General features: G+C 39.9%; 1 protein-coding gene across 1 annotated transcript; it reads left to right on the top strand.

Moving 5' to 3' along the window:
- Positions 1 to 27,241, top strand: TNFAIP6 (TNF alpha induced protein 6). The gene is made up of 6 exons (XM_026696740.2): positions 1 to 178; positions 14,961 to 15,098; positions 16,316 to 16,477; positions 21,750 to 21,978; positions 25,452 to 25,492; positions 26,360 to 27,241. The coding sequence occupies exons 1-6, from the start codon at positions 85 to 87 to the stop codon at positions 26,506 to 26,508; spliced, it is 813 nt and encodes a 270-aa protein (XP_026552525.1). The 5' UTR covers positions 1 to 84; the 3' UTR covers positions 26,509 to 27,241.
- Positions 27,242 to 27,683: the final 442 nt, after the last annotated feature.

The following is a 27,683-nucleotide window of genomic DNA, read 5'->3' as shown; positions in this document are numbered from 1 at the left end:
GATGTTTCACTAGCAACTAAGCAGCTGCGAGCGCTGGTTTTCCAGGCTGCTTGAACAGAAGGTACAGAATATTTAACTCAAAAGATGATTGCATTAACTTTTCTTTTTGCCTTGTTATGGGATAATGGTTTTAACTGGGGATTCAAGGATGGAGTTCTTCACAATTCTATTTGGTTAGGTAAGTTGATGGATTTTTATTTTGTGCTTCTATTAATACACATTTAACTGCAGAAAGAGCTACTATTTCTTATAGCAGACCAGGCCATTTTTGTGTAGCTTGCATTAAAGATACAAATCTTTACTGAATAATAGCACCATGGAGTTAATATTCTTTATTTTTCCATTTTAAATGATGTTTTTGTAGAGATCTGATATAAAGAAAAGGAATGCCTCTGAAACATGAGCTGCAAGAGTGATGCTATCTGAAAGCATGAGCTACACAGAAAGCAGGACCTCTAGAGATGTGTATGGGGAGAGAGGAGACTTAAAGAGAAACAGCTGTGCAAGATACACATCAGCATTTCCTTTGAACATAAATAATTCCTGGAAATGCTGCCTAAAACTATAGTTTCCAGGTAGTTACATGTCCTTCCCTGTACTGCATGTTCTTCATTGATTAATTTAGATTTCCTAATCTGGCAACTCTCAGAAGAGTTCAATTGCAGCTTCCAATCATGCCCAACTAGCATGGCTGAAACAAGTTGCAGTTGATGGACAATGTAGTGAATGATACTAAACTGGGGAAGGTATTACTATTTCTTCTGCTCCATTTCTTCTCTTTCCTACCTCTTTGGTTGTACTATTCACATTTTAATAGTCTGGAGCCACCTCTGCTTCAGAGAAACAGCTTTGCTTATCCAGGTACAGAACTGCAGAAGAATCAGAATACTGGTGGCCCTCCACCGCTTACTACCCTTCTCAGCATTTTTCATCCTATCGCATGTTGGCTGAAATTGCTGGAAGCTGAAGTTCCCTAGGACTAGATGTTCTCGCTCTCTTCCTGAAAACCAATTTTTAGATACGGTCAGGTGTTATGGGGCGAAATAAAATTATATGGCCCCAAATTCATTCATTCTCTCCTAAGCTCCTTTTTTTTTACAGATCTCATACTTCTAAAACTTGCATCACTGCAAGCCACCCATGAAGAACAAAACAACCTTCCAGTAGGCATATGAACAAGGCAGCACAAAACCTTTCTAAAACAGCTAAAATTCTGGGAGTGTTAGGGTAGATTACAGCATAAGCCACCTACAGTTATTGGAGTTGAATAGCCTAGATATTTAAATCTAAAATTAGTAGTAGCATGAAAATGATTGGCTACTGCCAGCCTCCAAGGTATATTTGCAATCTAATATAAAGCCTTGGAATTTTTCTGAGTGTCTTATCCAAGTATTAACTAGACCACTCACCTTGCTTAGTTTTTTTGAAATTAACCTTAAATGTGGTTTGTTTGGTCTGGGCTTAGCCCAGTGTTGTAAACTCAGTAGTTTTGATTTGTAAACTACAAATGATGGACTTAGCAGAGATACTGGGTTGAGGGGACCTTAGCGTATTGTGAGGTGAAACTTTTCCTAAAAATCTCTGGTTCAGACATCGTTCTTTCCAATTCTTTTAAAAAATTCTGGCAATGTAAGCAAACAGAGGGGTAAGAAATATTTTTATTTTATTGCTGGGAGTGTTCATTCACTGGAACAGCACCACTAGTTCAAACCCCAGTTAAAATTGCTCTTTCCAAATCCTCATTCATAAAATGGAGCAATACTGGAACTGTTGTTCATCTTGTTTTCTGCTGGGGGGGAAAAAAGCACTGGAACAGATATTAGCCTGAAGAAACCCTCAAAAAGCATATCTTAGGTAGCTCTTGCTCATCAGAATAGTGCTGGGTTTGATGGATGAACAGTCTTTTGATACAGAGCAGTTTTGTATGTGTTCCAAATAATTTTTATCCCAGGGCCTGGTTATCACATTATGTTATTTCGGAACGAGTTTGTCTTGGTTTCAGTTTAGTGTCTTCTGTGAAGTCAGCCACTGTGGTTCATAAACCACAGCTTATAGCTTAATGAATAGGGAGAAATCTGCAACTCTTCCAGGCCCATGTTGCTGGCCCAGAGCCCTTCTGGACTGAACTGCTAAAGTTCATCAAAGCTGTTTGTTTTGGGCAGAATATCCGGGGCCAAAACAAGAGGCATGATAGGTACACTGAGCTTCCATGAGATAACTTAATTTTGCCTTTAAACCACTCTCTTGCTGGCTCAAAACGGAAGCAGTATTTCAAAATCATTCAAATGATAGTAGGCAATGTTCAGCTATCATTAAGTCTCACTAAGATGAATATGCTGCGTCCAACAATGAATACCAATGCCCAGCGTTGCAGAGGAAAGTAGAAAAGGGAGGAAGGGGTCAAGCTATTTTCTAAAGTGCCTGTAGGCCAGACAAGGAATAATGGATGGAAACTGAACAAGGAGAGATTTAACCTGGAAATAAGGAGAAACTTTCTGACAGTGAGAACAATCAACCAATGGAACAGCTTGCCTTCAGAAGTTGTGGGAGTGCTATCAGTTGAGACCTTCAAGAAGAGATTGGACTGCCATCTGTCAGAAATGGTGTAGGGTCTCCCGCTTGGGCGGGGGGTTGGACTAGATGACCTACAAGGTCCCTTCCAATTCTGATTATCTGTATCTGAGCCTTAATCCACCACTGAGGATAGAGAGGAAATAGTTAAGTGAAACATGTGCGAGTTCAAATCTTTTGAGATATTAATTCATTTTGGAAAGGTTTAGTGATCTTCTCTGAGAATGAAGCTTGGGTTTCATAGACATCATTCCCCTCGTCATACAAAGAAGAATACTTTTTTTAAAAAATTCCATTTAGCAGATACCATGTTGTCTTGAGTGTTATTCATGTATGGCGTTATAAACACAAATGTTATGTACTTATTATGCACATGGCAACATTTGCATATGCATGGTACCCATACCACATTTATATTTGCTGTTGAAAATAATTCTTGGCTAGATATGGGGCCTTGCCTAGAACTCATCCCAAGCTTCATGTCCTCGTATCTTGACAGAATGCTCTGGCTATGTACTCCTCTTTGTCTTTTCCCTCTACTCTTTTTCGAATTTTATTTTTAGTACTGTTGTCACTTGCTGTGGAAACTTTCTTTTTAAATTGAAAATGTCATGAATGTCTAAACTGTAACTTCCAAAAGCAAGACAGCTTGCATTCCATATACAACATTGTAGGCCTCTATAACAGCTCTGGGATAGGATGTTTTAAATCTGACATGGTCCAAATAATATCACTTCTATTTCTATAGGGAGCAATTAAAGTCACAAATATACAAAAAGAAACAAAAGGGAATGTTTTAGCCAAATGTAAACTTGGCTTTTCATTCTTTCTGGATTCATTTAACACATACAGAGACAAAGGGGGAAGGGGACAGAGAGAGTGTAATCATCAAGGAAAGAAAAAAAAAATAGTTTAAGATAAGCACTGACCTGGGATTGAGCATTTCTAAATTAAATATTGCATTCTTTGGGAGTCTATAAAGAGAGGAAATGGAATCCTTCAGTAATTCTCTCATATGTGAGGTCAAACGTCAGAATAACCTCTTTTCATTAAAACAATTTAAATGCAGATTTAAGCAGTTGGAAAGAAAAATATTAAGTTATAGGATTATTTATTGCATTCACATCCTTCCTTCCTTCAAAGGTTGAAGCAATTGCCCCTTCCACCTCAAGCCAAAAGGTAATTTTTTTTTCTAACACTGATTATGTTCATATGACACACAACCCAAAAGCCCTGATTAAATGAATATGAATTTTGTCCTCTCTGGAGTGTGTGTTTTTTAACCATCATACTCCAGTATATCATCTAAACCAGGGATCTTAAACTTGCAGCCTGCAAGCTGCACCCAGCCCCTCCGAGCTTTTCTCTGCAGTCTGTATCGGTATTTAAGAAGATAAGCCATGCTTACATCTTTTAGCTGACAAGAATTACCCCAAAACAAGAAAGACAACTAGACTGATTGTTTGAAAAAGATAAGGAGGGAGGGAAAAGTGAGAAGGAAGGTCCTTCTGATAACTCAGGAGAATATAGTAGTCCTCAACTTACAACAATTCATTTAGTGACTGTTTGAAGTGACAAAAACCCTGAAAAAAAATGTCTTATGACTGTTCTTCATACTTACAACCCCGTGGTCATGTGATTAAAATCCAGACACTTGACAACTTATTTATTTAGTATATGTTGAGAACATGACAGAAGAGAAGGAAATAAACACACACAATCCATGTAATTATATACGAGTTCTATGGAGGTAGGGCAGTGGCCTTATAACTGGATGTCCAAATTAGCTCTCCAAGTGATTTCCTCTGGCATTGCTTCATGCAGTTCTTCTAGGAAACCAGGGGACTCACGTTGTGGTCAATCTTGCACAGTATGTTTAATCGTTTGCATACCAGCATCCCAATTACAACAAGGGGAAACTTTCTATCCCTGCTGATCCAGGCCAGAGGTACTTCTTCCAGTATCACACCTAATCCTGTTCTATTTCAACCAGACAGAGCAAGGCAGGTCAAAACCAGGTGGTTTGATAGAGGGATCACTAATGGTCAGGCCACAAGAAGGTTTCTTGGACCATTCCTCTCTCCAAGCATTGGCAACTGACTCATATTTATGATCGGTCGCAGTTTCCTGGGATCATGTGGTCACTTTTTGTGACCTTCTGACAAGCAAGATCAATGGGGAAGCCAGATTCACCTAACAACCGTGTCCCTAACTTAACTGCAGTGATTCACTTAATAAGGGTGGCAAGAAAGGTTGTAAAATGGGGGCAAAACTCACTTAATGACTATCTCGCTTAGCAACACAAATTTTGGGGTCAATTGTCATAAGTCAAGGCCAAACTGTAAAGGCAACATGCTCAGACAGTGGCTGAGTTACCACAACACCCCAAACCCCACACAATTCCAATGTTGTGCCATCTCAGCCACTGGATCCTTTTCCTGATTTAAGCTACAAGAGGTGGCTTGACAGACATGGATTGCTAAGGTGAATATAGCTGCGATATCTCCAAGCCCCCACCGCCCCGCCAAAAAATTGATGTTCATCCACAAAGGAGAAGCTTGTATTCCAGTTTATTAATCCTGCTGGTTGCCCTTCCATAGTAGAGAAGCATAAATATGTGCAAATGTGTTTAGATTTTCACATCCCATTAGAAAACAGCTTTTTTTTCCAAGCCTCCCAGGGAGGATTTCCTCAAACTGCTTTGGGTACTCTAATGATATCCAGCTGGGATTTTTTTTTTCTGTGCTTTGATACCAGAGCATTCAATTCTCAATCTCCTAGATACAATGTACAGGCTTTACTATATCTACACATTTATAAGAGTATAAGTGGATTGTTGTTAGTGAAGAACAAAATCCAGAACCATTTTGATCGATTTATCCTGTTTGTATATAACCACACATTGCACAAGACAGTGACATTGGGTGGCATACAAACCATGTTGAGAGAATAGGGCCTAATAAGGCCATCAGAAGGTTGGCCATCAAATAGATTTATTTTTTTATGCAATAAGCAAAAAAGAATGTTTTACCCATTCAACAGCAAGCTCTCATGCCCTCGGCACTGCATTCTGTGAGAGGAAATGCTTTCACACCTCTAGGTGCTACTACAGTACTTAACTGGGCTTATTGTGCTTCTTTTCACATAGCATAGCAGCCAACATTATCTCTAGCTTCATAACTATAAATGCTTATTTTGTTAAGGATGGAAATGGGTTAGCATTCTTTATGTGCCATCATGTTGACTCTTGACTTTTAGTGATCATATAGACCAGAGGTGGGGAATGATGGGCCCTTTATGAATTGAGGTCCTCAACTCCCAGAATTCATGAGTCAGGCTGACTCATGAATTCTGGGAGTTGAAGACCTCAGTTCATAAAGGCCCCATCAGTCCCCATCCCTAATATAGACAGACCTTCTCCAGGAGCATCTGTCTACATTTTGACCCCTCAAGTCAAATGTGTTCCAACACTGCACCCATCACCACTGTAACTGTGGTGTAGACCAGGGGTCCCCAACCACCAGTCCCCGGACCAGTACCGGTCTGTGGATCATTTTTTACTGGGCCGCAAAGCTTGGGCACCGCCATCTTGTTTCGATGGCGCTTCCGGGTTTTCGGTTGCTTCCGGGTTTTCGGTTGGAAAGTGCTTCTGGGTTTTCAGTTGGAAAGTGGCGTTTGGGTGCTCGCGCCTTAGTTTTGTCGAGGGGGGGGGCTTCAAACGAAGAGCCATCCCGATGGCGGTGGAGTCTCACGTTACTCAGATACCGGTCCGTGGAAGAATAAATAATCGTGAAACTGGTCCCTGGTTCAAAAAACATTGGGGGCCACTGGTGTAGACTCTCAAGAGAGATGGACCTCAAAACAATACAGTATAACACCTCTTTCTATATATCTATCAGAACCAATTTGCTTGTTTCTCTTTCCCAGCAAACTTTGAAAAAGTACTTCCATCCCAAATTTTCATCCCAAATTTCCACCCCAAATTTCCATTCCATTTTCTTTGTTCTACCTGACTTAAATAATGGTCACAAACCTCTCTTCCTCTGATCCTTCAATCATTTTATCTGAGAATTCTGTGACTGGGATGTTATTTTCTAAACTATGAGTTGGTTTAGTAAATGTATAGCCTTTATCAAGACTTTTAGATTTTGGACATACCTTTATTGCATGCATATCAGTGGAAGAGAGTAAAGCACATTTTTTAATTCTGTGTTAAAATTGAGTTTAAAATTTATTTTTAAAATAAATATGTAGGTTACAACTAAGTAGCTTTTAAAAATTATATTCAACTGGCTATTATCTTTAATTATATTAATGTTATAGCTCTCCCAAATCCCAAATAAAAAAATGTATGTTATGGAGGAAGTAAAGACTAATGTTATACAAGCATTGACCCTGTTATGACTGCATGTGTACCAGCACTAAAAGAAAACAAAGGAAGCAAAAGGATGGGAAGATAACACAGAGACCGTGCTCATTTTGTGTAAAGCCATAAGGTCTATTTGTTTCATTTGGGCTTGGCAAATGTAAATCTGGCCACAGAGGTTTACTCAGCAAGGCATGATTCAAATGAAATATGGCCCAACATGATGTATAAATAGTCATTAGTACAATTACTGGTCAGTGCTTTGATGAGACAAAGAACTAGCGTAGGATGCTTTTAAGTAGGACCGTGCCACAGATGATTATGCCTTGCAAATAAGAACTCTCTCTCTCTCTCTCTCTCTCTCTCCTTTATCTTTCATAACAGAACTGTAGAGCCTTTCAGATGCCTCCAGGCTGATGTTGCTTTAGAACTTACTCACTTTCTCATTTTTAAACTATTTTTTTGTAACTTGCCCAGATCCTTGCATGCTATTCAGAAGCTTAATATATAGAGATGGCAGGGAAAGCATGGAGTCCTACCAGGCTCTCATTCTGGCCATTTCTTGTCCCAGACTTTCAACAAAATCGGACCAGGCAAGATTTTGTAACAAGCTTACATGGCTTTCAGAAATTCAGATGATCAGTACATTGCAAAACAAAAGAAATAGATTTTTTTGTGTGTGTATTTCTTTCCTGCTATATTTACTGTTCCTCTGGATTGCTGTACCCACCATGGTAGTCCAGGTGTGAGGCCCCAGCAGGAAATCTAATGAAAGGGCTCCACAGAAGGATTGAGAAGCAAGTGAGGAGTCCCCACTCCTGCTGCTGCTACTCCCAAGTCAGCTGCTGCTTTGGTTGTAGCAGCACTGCTAACGCCAAAGGCATTGGAAGCCCCTTGTAGGAAGTTAGCACCCACCTCTCTCCCGGAAAATAGAAATATCCTAGGAAATATTAAAAAGGCAAAATCTTTCCCCTAAAAAGAGTAGAAACTCAAGAGCAGAAACTCACCTCAGAAGAAGAAACTCACCCATACCTTTGTTAATGGGTGGGCCATTAAGGCCTGGGGCAGAATACTTTACATAACAAAGATCTGCAGGTAAAGCTATAGCAATTGCCAAAAGCCCTTTTCAGTGCACCATCATCCAGCAAGGCTCAACCAAGCCTGGAACTCAGGACAGCCTACAGGGTTGCCCCTGCATGGCCCCATGGGAGTCTGACAACCAATCGGAATACAAGCTCCAATTCAAATCCCAACAATGGTTATAAAACCCAGGCACTCTCAGCATCTCAGCCCTTCCTTCTCTTTTCTTTCCTTGGCGCATGTGATCATCCTTCCCTGGAGCTTCAAGCCAGGTGGTCCTGCTGTCCACCATTAACCATCTTTCCTAAGAGCCTCCATGTTTCCATTGTCTTTTTCCCCACTTGGAACTGAACCCAGAAGGATATTTCTTTCTACACCCTGGCAATTTCCCTGGAATTATTGTTGGGCGCTGTCTTCCTTTTCCAGATGTTCTTCTCTTTCCTGTTTGTGAAAGAACAAGGAGAAAGAGAATAGAAATGCCATAGTAGGGCTGCAAAAACCAAGATGACCACCCTTGGGAGAGGTGAGAAGGCTTGGGTCCAGAGGCAAGTTTTCCATGGTAAACAAGGGTGCTTTGAACTATCCTTTCACCAAAGGAACATCTGGCCTGATCCATATCATCCTTCCACAAGGCTGCCCAAACAGAAGAAGGGTCTGTTGCTATGGGTTTACTTGATCTTGTCTGTTCTGTTTTCCACTCTGTTATGGTATGCTGCAAATCACACAGAATAAACAAGCAATTGTCATCCAGAACAAATATGCAAAACTGGTCAACAGCATCCTGATGCATGTAGAATGGGGTGAGGGTATGTATTCCAATGCACTGTTGTGTCCATCCCTCCAGCAGCTGAATCACCGGCTCCTCCAGCAGCTAAATCAGATGAGGAGGAGGAGGCGGCATGGGAGTCAGGGTGAGCATCAAGGCAACCTGAGAGTACTGAGGGGGAAGAGGGAATAGAACTGTCAGAGAGAGGGAGAGACAGAGGCGGATCCTGGGATGCCCATCAGATGGAGAATCAACAGCCCCCAGCTCTGGAGATGGCTGATGAAGAAGAGCAGGAACAGCTGGGTCCAGTGCCTGACGCATGGATGCACAGAAGGAAGAGGAGAGGAGAGCAGTGGAAATCTATGAGCCAATCCTCGGGAAGGAAGAGCCACTGCTGCTAGTGAAGGCCCACCCTAGCTCTGAGGATAAAAGGCAAGGGGCGGAGATAAATCGATGTGGCAGACAACTATTCATCTCCCTGCCGGATAGACTTATTAGCCTGTGGTGAAAGATAAACTTTTTGCCGGTGCTCCTAATAAAGGAATCATTGCTTCAACTACAGCGGTTTGTTGTGTTTGGAGAGCTGAGTCAGAACATGCACTGTATTATGTCACTCTAAACCCTCCTGCTTCCCCCATAGAACCCACTGATCATGGTCACCCCACAGTCAAGCATAGGCTAAGTCAGTGGTGGCAAACCTTTTTCAGCTCCCGTGCCGATAATTGCATGCACGCTTGCCCCCCTCATCCGCCCCTCGCCCCCTGTGCCTGCGTGCGCGATCCCCTTGCTGCGCACCGCACACCTGCACCTGCATGCATGATTCCCCTGCCACGCGCCACGCACCTGCGCCTGCTCACGTGATCACCCCCCACACGCCATCCATCTGTGCATGCGTACATGTTCCCTCCACATGCTGCACATCTCTGTGCATGTGTATGTGTCTTCCATGTGCCCCCGCCCCCAGTACATGCGCGCCAGATACCCGACAATCAACTGTCAGGTGGCAGCAGCATGCGTGCATGCGCAGTGGGGCTCTTACGGCCGAGCTCTCGCATGCCAGGGGAAATGGCTCTGCATGACACTTCTGGCACGTGTGCCATTGGTTCGCCATCACGGGGCTATGTGTTTTTCCTTTTTTTTCTGTCTTTCTTGATTTTTGCAGTGTCATAGGGCTCGGGTCCTGAGTCCCAAAGGTGCTTTTATTTTTTATTTTTTTATTTATTTTATTTATTTATTTTTGTCAGTTGCTTACAAAATAATAGGTATAAGTAAAAACATAGTTATGAATACATGGATACATATAAGAAAAAGAAAAAGAAACAATAGGATAGGGATGGTAGGCACATTGGTGCGCTTATGCATGCCCCCTACAGACCTCTTAGGAAAGGGGTGAGGTCAACAGTAGAAAGTCTAAGGTTAAAGTTTTTGGGGTTTGGGGAAGAAACCACAGAGTCAGGTAGAGTATTCCAGACACTGACCACTCTGTTGCTGAAGTCGTATTTCCTGCAATCAAGTTTTGTGCGGTTTACCTTGAGTTTGTATCTATTGTGTGCTCTTGTATTGTTCTGGTTAAAGCTGAAGTATTCGTTGACAGGTAGGACATTGCAATGTATGATTTTATACACTATACTTAGATTGGACCAAAGGCGGCAAAGTTCTAGCTTTTCTAGGTCTAGAATTTCGAGTCTGGTGGCATAAGGTATTCTGCAATGGGTAGAGGAGTGGAGAACTCTTGTGAAATATTTCTGGACTTTCTCAACTGTGTTAATATCAGATATGTGATGCGGGTTCCAGACTGATGAGCTGTATTCGAGTATTGGTCTAGCAAATGTTTTGTATGCTTTAGTTATTAGTGTAATATTACCAGAGAAAAAGCTACGTAGGATTAGGTTAACAATTCTTAACACCTTTTTGGCTATGTAGTTACAGTGGGCTTTTTCAAAAGGCAGCTGCACTTCCTTTGTTTTTGCTGGAAGACATTTTGCTTCTCACCCAAAATGCTTCTCCAGTTCTTTGCTTCTCATCCAAGCAGCTTTCCCTTTTGAAAAAGTGCTTTTTGAAAAAGTACTTTTGGGACATCCATGACCTGGATGACTGAGAATCTCCAGAGACACGGAGCGCCTGAGTCCTCTCATCCTGATGGCACAGGTTGTCAGGGGGGAGGTTGGATGAGGAATCTGTAAGATTTCCCTGGGGGCCCAGGGAGCTCTCTTTTGCACCCTTGATGCCACTCACCCATTCAACTTCAGTGAGTTGCTTTTTCGTGTTGTTGACGTCATTTATTGGGCTGATCCAACAACAATATGTTATGTCGTATAACAATATAATATGTAACAGTATGTATGGGTTTTTCCAAACAAACCTGGGAAAGTTACTCACGATAGATGATATGAGTAACCAAATTACATCAGTCCAGTGAGTTGCTTCTGTTATGGAATAATTTTGGAATAAACTGAAAACCCTGCCCCAATTGTTTGAGCAGGTCAGAGGGGAGATTCAATCTCAAAATCTAAATAAAATACAATTTGAGGAGTACGTTCATGGACCATTTATTAGTCAAACTGGAAGGATGTGAAAATAAAACATCTTTTTGTTTTCATTTAAAAAAACCTAAAACCCTTGTTATTCATCTCCTCACAGAAGATTAGCCAATCTTGCACTAATGTGTAGACCATACTTATTTGTTTATAACATATCTCAATGCTGTGATGACCCAGAGTGTATCAAAAATATAACAAAAACCAAAACGTAAATAAAGGTCCTTTAATGCCTTCAACTTGGCTTTACTGTTTAATTGTTCACAGTTGAAGATTAAAGTATTTTCAAAATAACATTCCAAACGAAAGAAACATAGTTCAAATTCAAAGAGCAGATAACAAAGCAAAAAACAAAAACAAACCGCACTGAATAAAGTTCCACAACAGACCAGGATAAATAATTGCAAACTTCAGGAAGATAACCAGGTACAGTCTGTTGGAAGAACGCCAACAAAGATAAATCTCATCCAGGAATAAAACACTAATTTGTTTCCAGCGTTTGTTAGCATGCAGGTCCAAACTCTTTTGCAGATCTCACACCTACAACCCATGAAGAGGATCATGGCCCTCTCCTCCTGAAGAGACCATGTTTTTCTCTGATCCTCTCCTCCCTGCACGTCCTAGGATGGATAGGGGATGGGCCTGGGTCCTCCTCTAACTCAGAGTCAGTCTCCACCAGGAGCACGACAACTGCTATTAAAATCAAGAATGCTGATTTAAGCTGACATTAATTCAATATTATTTACATTTAATTAATTACAATTAATTATATTTTATTTATTGATGTACATTTCTATAAAAACTACAATTTTATTTGTTCCATAAAAATAATACATTTCATTCTTCCAAAGTCCAAAATTTCTAGTATCCTACTGCTGTACATTTAATATTCCAAAATAGCATTCATAGAATGGACCTATCTCTATCTGAACATTATACTGTAATTTGAATATTATGGAATAAAGAAGCCTATACTAAATAGCTATAATTCATTCACTCCATCAGTGCCTATTTTACTTACAATGCTTCTGGTTTCACTTTTAAAAATCATTCTATCCTGTCAGGCTCCCTGTTTCATTCTACTTTTTAACATTAAAAACCATTAGTTGTAAATAAAATGTAAATGAAATTTGGCAGTTATAAAACAAAGTACTAGTCTGTTATTTTTATTTTTAACAATGCCCGCAGATTCATAAAAGCTCAGCAAATAAAAATGCTGAGTGGTTGGAGGCCACTTGATTGCAAATATGCCTACCTGTGTTAAAGAATAACCACAATGGGAGCTGATAGTAAATCTCCTGGAATGGCAGGATAGTGAAAAATAAGTATGCAAAATGTTCCAAAATATTGTAGAATACTCCATTTACTTCCAGACCAGGCCAAATCTTGCCTTTTTCAGATGGTTCTATGATTTCCAGAGTCATTCTGGAGACAATTCCTTGTTTGCACGCGTAAAATTTTGCACAACTCAGTCTAGAAAAGATGGAAGGAAACTACCTCACAAGTTTACTTTCTGTTAATTGATCATCTTTGGCTATCCATAGCCATTTGTGAATAGCAAGTTTCCTTCATAATAATTTAGAGTTCAGACCTGTGGTGAGGTTTATAATATAGCCTACTCGCTCTCTACTTGTGTTCAGAAACACTTCATGTCTTTCAATGGATTTTAGGCAAAGGACAGACGAAAGCTAAGGATCATTGTAATTTACTTCAAGGTAGAAAAGGAAGAAAGGAAAACAGCATAGTTTGGTCAACTTGGTCTTTGTAACAATGGCTTTTGCTGATTCTCTCTCAAGGCTAAGTGGCCCAAATGATGGTTCAAAATGGTCTATATATGCATGTAGCAGCCTTTCCTTTCCCTCTCTTTTTAAGAAAGAACTTTATTTTGCTTTATTTGCTTTATTGCTCTTATTTTAAAGTTTACCCAACATTTTTTGTGTTATTCTAAATTCAAAATAGCGTTAACACTGTTTCGTTGGTTTTGGGAAATCCATGCTATTATAATTCTTCGATGCCTTCTTGAGATAGCTGTGAGGACTGCAAAAATGGAGTTTGAGTTCTTCACTCAACTTGAGGCAGCAAAAACAGTCCATGCATTCTTAATTGTGCTTTACAATTAAGGGAAACGGGTAGCATATGAATTTGTGTGGGTTTAATATTTATATATTATATAATTCATGTTATATAATTATAATTTTGTAACTATTATTTTTATTACGTCATTTCTGCACCACTTGAATGTTCCTAATACAGCCCACATGGGGATGCTGGGAGTTCTCCATGCTTATGTTAGAACAAACAAACAAACAAAAACCCCACCTTCCAATCTTGGTTTGGGAAAATATGTTCCTGGAACACAACCAGTTTTTCACTTAAGGCTTACTAACACTTTAACGCTTTTCTTCAAATTAAATCAAATTAAATCAGATCAATTTCTGACAGCCAAAGGCCAGCAAAAACACTATCCTTAGCATGGGGACAAAACAGATCTATTTCTGCTGTTTTACTCTAAATATAATTGGACAGCCATCCTCTGGTTCCTGAAAAGAATTTTGTAGATGTTATAATATAGGAACAGGAGGCTTTCACCTCATCTCCCAGCTATTGCAGTACCTCTATAATCCTTATTTCTGTAGCTGTGGTGTCAGAGGCTAAAGCAGTGGCCCTCAACCTTTTGGGCACCAGGGACCGGTTCCATGGAGAGAGGTTTTCCCACAGACTGGAGGAACCGTGGTTTCGCATGCTGCCTGCATCCTGTGGATGTAGTTTTGCTTCTTTGCGCGCGCCCCGGTTTTTGGCATGCTACGGACCGGTGTCTGTCCTCAAACCGGGCATAGGGACCCCTGGGATAAAGGAGACAAAAGAATAGGAGTAGGAGATAGGAATCCAAGACTTTCTTGGTTGTAGGAGATGCTACTACATCTATTAATCTGGAGATCTCAGAACTTTTGGAATGGATCCTGAGGTTGATGGGCATTTAAAACTTAGGACTCGTTGAAAGTGCACTTTCAAAACAGATCCCTGGGGCCTCACAAATGAAAAAGGTACATAGCGATTAGGACTTAAACCGTTCCAAACACTGATTTATTTATACGGTGGCCTCTATCCCATCTTCCACAGGATGGTCCCTACAGCTTCTTCCACCTTTTGTCCTTTTTCTAGGCAGGCAGCCACAAATCCAAACAAAATAGTGGATGCAGCCAGCCATTTCTTTAAAATTTATTTTTATAATGAAGTTTAAAGACTAATTTGGGGTGAGAAGTGTTCTTGGCAGTACACATGCCCTGGAGGCTGTGCCTATGCTTTTCAGCATCTCAGGCATCTTTTCCTTTCTTTTTTAAATTAAAAATGGTTTTTAATGCAATAAGCTAGTAGGTTTGAGGGATACCAAGGAACAAATTGGTGCCTCCAAGAATTACATTCTCGATGCTAATCAATTCCAGGTCTGGAGCAAATATAGAATTTTTCTCTGGTCTTAATGAGATCCCTCCTCCCTAATTTAAATCAGGAACTCAGCAAGTTTTTAAAAATCCAAGGGGAGTAAAAAATCTCCATGCTTTAGTTTTCCACCATGGTAGTAGTCATTATGCCAACTTTTCTTTTTTTAATATTCATTGCAACTTTTACTTTGTATTAACAGAACGAGCCGCAGGAGTGTATCACAGAGAAGGACGGTCTGGGAAATACCAGCTGACTTACGATGAGGCAAAATCGGTGTGTGAATATGAAGGAGGACGGTTAGCAACACTCAAGCAACTGGAGGCTGCAAGAAAAATAGGTACGATGGTGTAGTTGATTTTACTAGAGAGTAAAATCCACCAGAACAAGCACTGCACAGGATAATAAGACTGGAATGCATTCATTTCCATATGTGGGCTGCATAAATATAGTCAGTCACTAGATGGCAGCACCAAAAGCTCCAATCCCTTGTGGCCTTCTAGTGATTAGCAAACTTTGTGATGTCTGTCCATCAGGGGCTTTTGATTTATTTTTGTTAAAGAGCTGCCCATGTTTCAAAAAGTAAGTTATAAGCAGCACAAAGGGCAATATGCTGAGAACTCTGTGTGCTAGGATACACATCCATTTGGTCTTGAGTTGATCATATGCTGGACAGATACATTTTAAAATATCCATACAAGCAGTACACCATAGTTCTAGGACTTTCACCAAAGTAAAGTACATTCACATTCATGATGTAAACCAATGACCAATATTAACGATATATGGCTTGGGCTGCTTACACTATCAAGCAACATATGCACAGCCACAGCCTCATTTGTTGAACAGAAAATTCAGAATAGGGCAAGTCAAAGATATTTCAGCAACAGGAGAAAAATATAAACAAAGGTTTATATATTTTTTTCAGAATTAAAGTTACAGAATGAATTATTTATACATGAGTTTAAATTATTAGAAAATATTCTTGCTTGTCCTGGGACGACTCTAGCTCCCTCAGCTAAAAAAAAAATGGAGATGAGCAGCGCCCCCTACAGTCAGACACAACTGGAAAGGGAAAAAAAATTACCTTTATAAAGAATAAATGTACATGTTCTGAAACACAATGTGTGTATTCTACAGGGGATGGTGTTGTGTCAGATAAATTTGCATCTGGGTAAAATAGAAATTAACTTATCAAGACTACAGTATGTAATGTTTTATATTAATCAGGCATCTTTCAATAAAGACTCTCAGGACTACAATACAATTTACTCAGCCTATGCCTCCAATACGTTTTAATTATATAAAGTGAAACAGTTCTTTTTGTGCTAAAAAGCAAAGATGGCACAACTGAAAAAAAAAATATGAACCAGACATATACATTTCTATCTGTCAGGGGTGGAAAGTGCTTTGCTAGCAAAGCCTAATTCATGTTTTAAATAACTAGGACTCTGTTGTATGGTGGTAGTTTAGAACACAAGAAGTTGTGAGCCTGAAGTTGAGCATCCCATCTTAGCCAACGCTTGTCTTTTATGACGCTTGCCTTTCATCTCTCAGGCTTCCATATGTGTGCTGCTGGCTGGTTATCTAAGGGAAGAGTCGGATATCCTATTGTCAAACCAGGAAGCAACTGTGGCTTCGGGAAAACTGGGATCGTAGATTATGGGTTTCGGCTCAACAAAAGTGAGAAGTGGGACGCCTATTGCTATAATCCTAATGGTACGTGAACATGAAATATATTTCTTACAGCTGTTTAGACTTAAGGATACACCTTTGCAAAAGCACCTGCCTTTAACTGCTGTGGCCCCTTAAAAAATAATGTACGCTTAAAGTTAGCAAAAGCTTGTATAGGCTAAAACCCATTTCATCAGATGCCTTAACATCTTTTGATTTAGGATTCATGGTTGAGAAAATTATCTTGGCAATTTGAAATGATAACATTACAAGGAAACAAATGTGGAAGGTACAGCCAGTGATAATAATTTCATTAGCGGTGACTGCTTACAAGATGTACAGTAAGACAGACATATTGGAAGGGTAATCAACGTATAATGAATACTAGAGTTTGAAGAGAGTTTAAAAAATTATCTGATCTATCCCCTTGCTCAATGAAGGATTCACTAGAGCAGGGGTCTCCAACCTTGCTGGCTGAGGAATTCTGGGAGTTGAAGTTCACAAGTCTTAAAGTTGCCATGGTTGGAGACTCCTGCACTAGACCATGTAAAAAGGAATACTACACCGCGATGTTTTGGGCTAGTAGTCACCAACACCCACAACCATTCTCAAAAGCACACCTTACTCTCACACAATTTTCAGAGGCAACCTGAGAATGGGCTATGTTTTTGTGCAGCTCTTGCGCAGCCTCCAGAATAGAGCTGTCAAACTCGCAGCCTGTGGGTCAGATACATCACGTGCTGGCCACCCCCACCCCCTGGTTTAACAAAGGGGGGGGAAGTCACGATACGTCACGTGATGCCACCGTGATGCCGCGAGTTTGATACCCCTGCTCTAGAACCTCCCAAAATCGCATGAGAATGGGGTGTGCTTTCATACAGTTTTCGGAGGCTGCAGAAGACCATTCTCCAAAGACCCTCCAAGAATGAAGGCCTCCTTTTGGCCCAGAGCTGCCTCAGGCAGACTTCAGGGGGCTGCCAACAAAAAGAGAGCACTGCCTGAAGATAAGCAGTGCACGGCAGATTCTGGGGATCACACACATGATTAAATTGTATTTTTTTAAAATTACTTCTCTTTTGTTTGGGGTGGGGAGGGGTCATGCCAACAGAGCCAAGTTAGGCATTTTCTGAAATTTTGACACGCCAACCCAAAAGGTTTGCTCTCCCTGCACTACAGCATTTCTAAGAGATATCCTGCCTGTTTGAAGGACGTCATTTTATGGGGCTCAGCCTGTTTCATATGCCATATGGAGCATGAGAAAAAGAACTTGTCCTATGCCAGCTGAAGAAGATTGAGCAGAACTTCTTGCTGAACAAGTAAGGTAGTACTGAATGGCCAAATTAAAACTTACGATGAAGTGCCCTAGAAAACTGAACGTTCTTCCAAAATGACGGGGAAATATGTACTGTCACAATGTATGACACGGCAAGAGATTCAACACCCTACAGGAGAGATGGAAAAGACAAGAACCAGGCAACTGACATCATTCTGAGCAGCAGCTCCATGCTGTGCCTAATTGTACCGTGCTTGTATGCCAACACAAAGAGACTTGCCAAAAGCCACTCCGCCGAAACATGCAGAAAGCAGGATTTAAAGTTCAAATTAAATTAAATTAAATTCCTTATTCCAATAGCATCTGCATCTTCGACCAACTCCCTCTTGTTTCTGTCCTATGTTCAGGGAAGATTTCATTTACAACGACCAATATAAGCTCAAATCTTTGTGAACATTCCTTGGCTTGCCAGAGTCTTCCCGGAGAAGGAACTGTAAGGAAAACAGCTGCAAGTGAAGACAGGGCTAGTCCTCAGGATGGGCTCCAGTGTCCAAACCATGTCAAAGCACATAACGTTGTTTCTGCCAAGTCCACTTTCTGCTGGCAGCAGAACCCGTTCTTAAGCTTATTGCTGTGCCCCAGTGGTTGCTGTTTGGGAAAGTCCTACCCATTCCATCTGGCTAGCCTACCAAGTGGGCCTGAGGGCCTCTCTGCTTGTCAGTGTTAATCACTTGTGACATTCAGCCCTGACTTGAGTTGCCAGAAGTTTGAGGTTACTTTAGGATACTTGCGGAGATGCAATTCATAAGCAGGAAATACTCAGGGGAGAGACTTTTATCATTCCGTGAAATTTTCTTAAAACTATTAAGTTCGAAAGAGGTTAATTCAACATGTCACACCAAGCCGTGCTTTGGTTCCTCCATGGTTGGTGAACAAAACTTAATAGCCCACTTCACCCTTAACATTACGCCCCAAATAACTGTTGAGTCTGTACATTAAAGACAAAACTAAAGAAACGACTCGTATTATGGCTCAGCATAATTTCTAAACCCATTACGGGAAGAAACGGTTGAAAGTGGGAATTAAGTCTCAGCAGTTAAAGACGCTGAACTTGTCAGCTGGAAAGATGAGAGCTGAGAGCAGTTCAAAAGCATGTAAATACAAGTAGATTAACAGGTATCTCTTTGTTGGGAAGGTGTATATCTGTGCACCTTTGATGTATAACCATAGCCATACTGGCTAGATACCATGGAAATTGTATTTGGAAATCACTGGTTCCCTTGGCCAAATAATACAGATGAGTACCATGCCTTAGAGTCAGACATGACTGACAAGAAAACCTTTACCTTTTAAACTGGATAATATGGAGAATATGCTTCTATTTTAGTAGCAAGGATCTTCAATTTTGGGAGATCTTTCATTATTACTTCTGCAATACTTTGGATTCAATTTTGAAAGTTACTTCAGAAAATAACTCTTAAAAGAGAAAGTGTTCTATATTAGCATACACCAAACCCTGAATCCTGAGTGGTCCACACGGACCGCAACCTGATTGGACAACTAAACGGCCGTGATTGGCGCGCTAAGAATCAACCGCGATTGGCCAAGCCGATCGCGGGAGATTCAAAGCCCTGTCATTGGCCGCCAAGCCACGACCAGTTCCTATATGAAGGGCTGCCGCGGATCACAGGTTTTGTACAGAACTGTATCCTGAATAAAGAGCTGAATGTTCACTTTTGGTCTCGCGTCTCTGTGGGGACCGATCTACCCGATCCAACAGAAAGGTGCCATGTTGTACCCTCCAAAGCTTAGAAGCAAATGTGAAGTGCCTCATTGCTGTTTAATTAGGGACCCCAGCGGCTTATGTGGCTAGGACACTAGTCTGATGATCTGCCGGCTCGCATTTGACATCCATTGCTGCCATGTGGCTGGGTGCGTTTCCATCACTCACTCTAGCTCATGTCAACCCAGCAGTTCAAAAGCAGATAACTGCGAGTAGTTAAATGGGTACTACTTCAATGGACAACTTAACAGGGACACAAAAGGAGCCAACTGGGCCTCCTCTGGGCAATGGTGATGTCACCAGTTGATTACTTTGTCACAGAAACACTTCAGTGCTTCCAACATGGAAGAATAATATAGCCCTGTTTAATTAATATATAGATTCACCCATAATATGTTAGATACCATAATAGTCTAATATTAAAAACTACACTATATTCAATATTGGGAGTGCTTGATTTATGTTCTTTACTCCTCTTTCTTTCTTTCTTTCTTTCTTTCTTTCCTTCCTTCCTTCCTTCCTTCCTTCCTTCCTTCCTTCCTTCCTTCCTTTCTCCTAAATGCAAAATTTTATATCTCTGAATGATGTACACAATGGTACTGTGCCTTCTTTGAAATGTCCTGCAGAGAACCAAACACCATAGATGAAAAGTTATGGAGATTTCTCCATGTAAACACTGAATAATCTTTCAGCGCAGAAAACACTCACAGATGTCAGGAAAATGGGAGATGCCTCTTGTTCATAAAATGACGTATAGTCCACCTCTCTTCCTTTCCTATTTGGCCATATCCTCTGAGAGGCAAATCTGATTTTTTTTTTCCAAATGTATTATTTGGGTGATGTAAAGCTTAATTAAACCAAGTTGTTTGCACTGGCTGGTGAGTCATGTTCTTTCCATTCTGGAAAAAAATAGGTCTCCATTACTAGTGAATGATGTTGAAATTTAAAAACAAAACTGCAGGTAATTGGGTCTTGGGAGGTTCATCATTATATCACTTTGGATTGTCTCATGTTCCAATCAGAAAGAATTGACTTGTGTGCTGTACTCAGTGTCAAAGTATTAGTCCATTTTCTAGTTAAAAAAAGTTTCTATATACTTGCTTTTTTTATTCCTATCTGTTTCCTGGATGACCCGGAGAATCAAAACACGGTTCTTAATCATCTGGGATCATAACTTAGTTGTTGAGTTGACACAAGTTATATAAATGCTTTAAATAAATTACATAAATATGCCTTCTTAGATTCAGCAGAAAGGCATTGAATTGGCCTGTTTCTGCTTGTAAATATCTGGAAGATATTGGCTGTGGCTAAAAGCATATCAAGCACACCGTTTTTTATATTTCTGTTATTCAGTTATTCATTTCAGGAAGGCAGTGGAATCCCTTGATACACAGGTAGACTTCGAATTATGATCACAATTAAGCCCAAAATTTTTGTTCCAAAGCGAGACATTTGTTAAGTGAATTTTGCCCTGTTTTAAGACCTTTCTTGCCAGGGTTGTTAAGTGAATCACTGCAGTTCTTAAAGTTACTAGCATGGTTGTTAAGTGAATCTGGCTTCCCCATTGACTTCGCTTATCAGAAGGTTGCAAAATGGGATCCTATGGCCCATGATCCCATGTTGCAAGCTTTGCAACGTTTTGAAGGACACCGCAACCGTCATAAATATGAGCCAGTTGCCAAGCATCTGAATTTTGATCACATGGGGATGCTGTAATGGTCACGTGAAAAATAGTCATAAATCACTTTTTTCAATGCCACTGAAAACTTTGAACAGTCACTAAATGAATGATTGTAAGTTGAGGACTACCTTTAGGTGCTTGGAGATGATTTAGGAATGAATTAGGGTGAAAAGAGTAGAAGTTAGACTAGACAGCAATACCAAAGGTAGAAAAATAACCTGGATAGAGATACTGAGTGTGTTTTCATTTCATCTGAAAGTGTTCATAATTTGTGTTGGCTTCTGAATTTCCTGCTATCTGCAGGTGGCCAACCTGCAGTATGTTACGAGCTTGTTCTACTGATAGGAAATAGATGGAGAAAACCATGTGTTTGAAAGATGGCTAACAAGGTATCCAGTCAATTTAATATGCAGATTTACAAAAGCGTGTATGATTTAAATTCCCTTTCAGGACTGTTAGTAGAGGTGAGCTGTAGAAGGTTGGCACACACACAAAAAAAACCCACGTGCTACAAGGCTGCAAAGGCATAATTTGACATCTGGGATGACTATGATATCTGACGTTGTTATTCCTCTCTTAGGAAAAGATTGTGGTGGAATCTTCACAGCTTCAAAACATGTTTTTAAAACTCCCGGGTACCCAAAGGAATATGAAGATGACCAAGTCTGTTATTGGCACGTAAGAGTGAAGTATGGCCAACGAATCAAAATCCAGTTTCTTGACTTTGACCTTGAGGATGATACCGCCTGCATGGCTGATTACTTGGAAATATACGACAGCTATGATGATATAAATGGATTTGTGGGCAGGTAAAATGTTCAAATCTTTCATAATACAAGATGTACAAATTGCGAATGGTTGGTTGAAGGGATCAGAGAAAAAGCCAAGTTTTTTTTTTTAATTCCACCCAGTCTCAAAGGATTATGTATCATGTTTACACACACAGAAGCCAAGCTAATAAGCATATATCAGTACAAACCTAGCTAATAAGTGCCAAAGAAATGCTAATAGCCACACACTTTTTCCTTCTTTTTTCCACCCGCTCCTTCTTTGTCCCTTACCCTGGGGAGCCCATCTTAGACCTAGTCCTCACCATCCTCCAAACTCATGACACTTGCTTAGAGGAAGCTGTAATCCCAATCAATCTCCTCTCAGTCCTGATTGTGTCATCTATTTCCCCACTTATTCTTTTTCTCCCTTACCTCTCACTGTGAAGTATTTCTGATTCCAATAGGAAACTCCTGGGTTTTTTTTAAATACTTTTCAGCTGCAGTCAGAATGACAGTGACGAACGATTATGGCAGATGAAGTTTGGACCCACCCAAAGATCTTTGGCTTAACTAATCTTCTTCCATGGAATTTTCTTCACTTCCTTTATCTTAGCAAAGATTAGTGGAAAGCTCCCCCCCCCCAAAAAAAAGGAGGGGGGGAAATGAGGGAAATGAGTCCCTTCTCCTGTGGGCATCCTCGGGAGGAAATGCCAATTTGGGACTTGTAGATATTAATTTTAGGCTCTAGTGTTATTGGCCAGGCATGGTGGGATAGGGTAGCTCTTTAGATACTGCATCAATTACTGCCTTATGACTTTCCTTTCTTTAAATGCTCCCTTGAGAATGCGGGCATCAGAGTAACACCAGTTGGAAAAGTGTCAAATTTATATCATTCTTATGGATTTTTTCATCCTGCTGATATATCCTCCAGGAAGCAGAATGGATTCTGTTGGACCTGCCTCTGATTCAGTCCAATGTGATTTTTGATATATTCTGACACGTGCTATGATAAACATACAACGTAGCACTTGGAGCTACTTTACTGGAGGGGCCCTTGGATTTCTGCCCACCAAGGTGTTTTTTTTCAGGCAGGAAGTGCTGTAATTGAGCCTGCTGATTGTGTTTCAAGCTTCTCCAGAAGCTGGATTTGAACAATTCTGAACCTAGGGTTTGTTTTTCTCTCATTCTCTCACATATATCTGATTATAAATATGTATGGGCATGTAATACACCAATGTTTTCTAAAAAATACATTATTCAGTAAAAATTTCCTTCCCATACTAAGAAAATTCCCCAAGGATGCCTGTAGGGCAGCGGTCCCCAAACTTTCCAGCCTGGTGGCCCAGCACACACGCATGCACAGCTCTGTGTATGTGAGCGATGAGTGCACATACCCTTCACTCGGGACAATGGAGCTTCGTGCGCGAGCAGAAGGTACTTGCACTCCACTCCACTCACACAAGCGAAGGGCGCTTGTGATCATGCACGAAGCTCAACTCATGAGAATGGAGCTTTGCGCACAAGTGCAAGCGCCCTCCGCTTGCACAAATGGAACTTCATACACGCGTGCTTGCTGATTTTTCCCATGGCCTGGTTTTGAATAGGCCGCAAGACAGTACTAGGCCGCAGCCTGGCAGTTGGGGACCTCGGCAAAAGGATATTGTCAAAAAGTCAAGATGGTGGATATCCCATCTTTATTATTTTTATAAATAATTCAAGGTGGCGAACATACTTAATGCTCTTTCCTATTTTTCCCACAATCACTCTGTGGGATGGAGTGGGCTTAGAGAGAGTGACTTGCCCAAAGTCATCCAGCTGGCTTTCATGCCTAAAGTGGGACTAGAATTCACAGTCTTCTGGTTTCTAGCCTGGTGCCTTAACCACTACACTAAACTGGCTCTCTAAAACCAGAAAAAGACAAGAGGAGCTTGAACTGTACTATTGTTGCCTCCATGTTTGTTTGTTTGTTTTTACTACATCCTGCAGACAGTCCTTTTGCTTAAGGAGCTAAATATATCCCACTAGATGTAAGATGAATGGAAGGAATTGGAGAACAGATGCTTCAAATCATATTTTCTTACTCTTACAAATTAACACCATCCACCTATTTTTCCTACCCTTCATAGCAATATTTAGTAGCAGATGTGCTAGGCATTTTTAAAAAGTATTTTGTAAAGTGTGTTAACCCAATCAGAACACTTTTCTTTTAACTGCTCAAGCAGTAGTCAAATCTTGTCCAACTTTTGCATGGCTACTCAAAACATAACTCCTAATGATCCCTGCCTGCCTATGCATTGCTAATGATCTCACACCGGAAGTATTATCTCTGATGCCACATGGACCAGTAAGCACAGAGAGCTTTTGAATCAGCTATGCAGTCCTTGAAAAGGACACAGCTACTTTAAAGCACCAATGAGAGATGCTTAATTCAAGTAATGCATTATCTTTCAAATGCTTTGTGCAGCTTTAGCATTTAGGTTAAGCTTAATTTTATTTTATTTATATCCTACCCTTATTATTTTTTTATAAAGAACTCATGCAATCTTAGGTAAATTAATAGCACTCCATTTGCTTGGAGCTAATAAGCGCCTGATCCCTGAATTTGAGAGATGTTTACCTTTGCAAAGGGTTTTTTTGCCCAGCCAAAAACACAAATCAACAAGTAATTCAGACAAAGCAAAAAGCATTTATTAAGGGGGGGGGGGGTTCTAAGGTACAGATACATACTTTTTGTATATGATACATCAGAAAGCAAGTGATCAAACAATAAAGACATTGATTATTATTTGGGACTTGATCAACGGAAAACATTGATTTTAGACAACATTTGGCAAGTAGTAAATGTATGGTTTGCATTACTCTTTCTCAGCTGGACTACATCTTTCTTAAAATTTGCTAGCGTATTCAAGGATTTTTTAGCATACAGCTCTCATTATGTTACTGAAAAAGCAAGTTCTCACATACCAAAGAAATGGCCTTGACTGAAGAGAGAAAAACATTTTAATTTTCTCAAAGTTAAGAGGCGTTAGACTGCCATGTTAAAAGTGATGTTTTTTTTAAAATGCTAATTAAAAAGCCTAAAATTTGAGGTAACATCCTCCCTTTTCCCCTTGCCTACTTTCACTTTAAAAAAAAATAATAATTTTGAGACTTCTAGTAATGGAAAATGTATCTGTCAGGAGGGTACAGTGAAATATTCAGGAGTAAAAAATAATGGAGAAAATACCTTATGGATCCACTTTTGAACATTAAAGGATCAAAGCCTCCCTGTGTGAGGGGAGCTAACTCTTTGGCAACCACATTTGAAAATACGTTGTATTCATTCTCACAAAATGGCTGTTGGATGGGCCTGACCATTCACAAAACGTCTGCCAAACATTGCTTTACAAAAAGCTACCTGTTGCAAAATCCAAAGCATCCAACACTCCAGTCTCATTTGCCATTTGATTTTGGGGGGAAAGTAGCAAACATGCCATTGTTATTCGACTGACTTATAATGTTATGTTTTTCAGATACTGTGGTGATGAACTACCAGATAGCATCGTTAGCACAGGTAATACAGTGACCACAGATGAAATTGCAATATAACATTTCCCTCTCTGATTCAACGAGCTAGAAGCCAGGAAATCTGAGTTGCAATAAGCTGAATGATCACTTGACTATGGGCCATCGAGTCATTGTAGGTTTTCTCCATTATGATCTATCTTTGACCTGGTTTTTCAGTTATTCCATAACCACATTCATTGTTACTGTAACCAAATCCATCCACCTTGTTGCTGGTCATCCTCTTATTTTTCCATTTTTCCACCTTTCCCAGCATTACAGCCTTCTCCAGAGATAAGTATTCCCATAATATGTCCAAAGTAAGATAATTGGTGGCTGGTCATTTGTGTCTTGAAGAGAACTTTGGGTTGATTTGTTCAACGATCCATTTGTTTGTTTTTTTTGGCAGTCCATGGTATTCTTGGGAGCCTTCAATTTCAAAGATCAAATGTCAATACTCTTCCTATTTCTTCAAAACCCAAAACGATAACTAGATGGCAGCAAACATTCCCTTATATTCTTATTGCCCTCTAATGATCATCTGGATGTTTTCAGCAGCAATTTGGTAGCCCTACATATAGCATTACCTTAAGATAGGAAAGACACCACTAAGTTTAATCATTTTGTCAGACAAACATTCTTCAGATTTTTTTTTCAACTTTTCAGCCTAGCATCCAACCTCTGTGATTTGCTGGTGGTATCCCATCCAAGTACTGATGAAAGATCTGTAAGAACCCTGAAGGAAAAAAAAAATCTATACCTTTCTTTTAAATCCAAAAATGCCATAGAGCTTTCTGTTTCCATTGTTTGTATAAATAAAAAAGGAATGGTAATATTTTATCCCATGCATACATGGTCCCTCTTTTTCTTTCTCCAGGAAATGTTATGACACTGAAATTTTTGTCAGATGCTTCAGTGACAGCAGGAGGCTTTCAGATTGAATACACTGCTATCAACTCAACTAAAAAGATGATAAACCCCAAAGCTACTACAAAGTATTTTCCAGGAAAATTTGGCATTGTGTAAAATAATTTTTCAACGAAGAAAGATAAAAGCCTGTAAATGCTACACCTTGTTGAAGTTGCCAACTTTCTCCCAGAAGAACCCATTTCCATGACTTCTGCCCTCTCCTTCCATTCCTTTTCTTAGCCATTAATCCAGGTATCTTCTGCTGAACTGAGCTGAGCCCTCCCTCCTTTTCTGTTCCTGATGAATCTGCTTTTTAATATTTTGAGTCAACGGTCTGCGGGAGTGATACTCGACTGTGGTAGTATCCTCCTTTCTGCTTCGGAGCTCCTGTGTAGTATCTTTTCTTCTCGTTTTTTGTTTACTTTCTTCCGTTCTTGCACTTTTCAGCTTTTTTCTTTTTTTCTTTGCATTAGTTTGCATTAGTTTTTTATCTTATTTTTCTTAAAACTTTTTAACAAAAGCATAAGACTGGAAATGCAAAAATATAACTGGAAACCTCTGGTGGATTTTTTTTAATAGAAAACAGAAAACAGTGAATTTATGATTTTGATGATTAGACAGGATTATAGAAAGACTTGTTGTAACTTTAGAGAAAGAAGTACATTTATACATAAAACTGCTGTAAAGAAAATCAGAAGCCACTTGTATCTTTTTTCTTTCTTTTCTATTTTACTTTTTTCCTTTCTTGCACTTTTGGCTTTTGTTTTGATTTTTCGTTCTTTTTTGTTTTTACTTTACGCTAGTTTGTACTAGTTTTTATCCTTTTAAAATCTTTTAATAAAATTATATTTTTAAAAAAACTGCTGTGTGGTAATTCCCTTAGTTGTTATACAACAGGGATTTTCTTGAGCCAGAAAGTTGTGAAGTATTCACTAATTTTTTCTAAAAACTACCCTGCATTTGATGTATTATTAAAAAGCTGAGGTATTAAATATTTAAAGGAATACCTTTGGGAGTCCTTTAATTTAAATGAGGAGGAAGAGGCAGACCTCACAACATCTGTTTGCTTGCTTATTATTTTGGGGGTGAAGGATGACTTCAAGTCAGAGTTGACTCCTAATGACTGCCTGGACAGGTCCCTGCAGTTTTCTTGGCAAGATGTCAGAAGTGGTTTGCCACAGCCTTCTTCCTAGGGCTGCGAGAGTATGATTAGCCCAAGTTTTCCTTAATTCAGACTATTGTCTTATGTCAATGGATATGAATAAATCCCTTTATTGATTAAGTTGAGTTTG

Source organism: Pseudonaja textilis, chromosome 1 (assembly GCF_049901715.1).
Source record: "Pseudonaja textilis isolate UNSWEBS1 chromosome 1, rPseTex1.2, whole genome shotgun sequence".
Classification (NCBI taxonomy): Eukaryota; Metazoa; Chordata; class Lepidosauria; order Squamata; family Elapidae; genus Pseudonaja; species Pseudonaja textilis.
The sequence above is the reverse complement of the archived record's forward strand: the minus strand, read 5'-3'. Positions and strand labels throughout refer to the sequence as shown.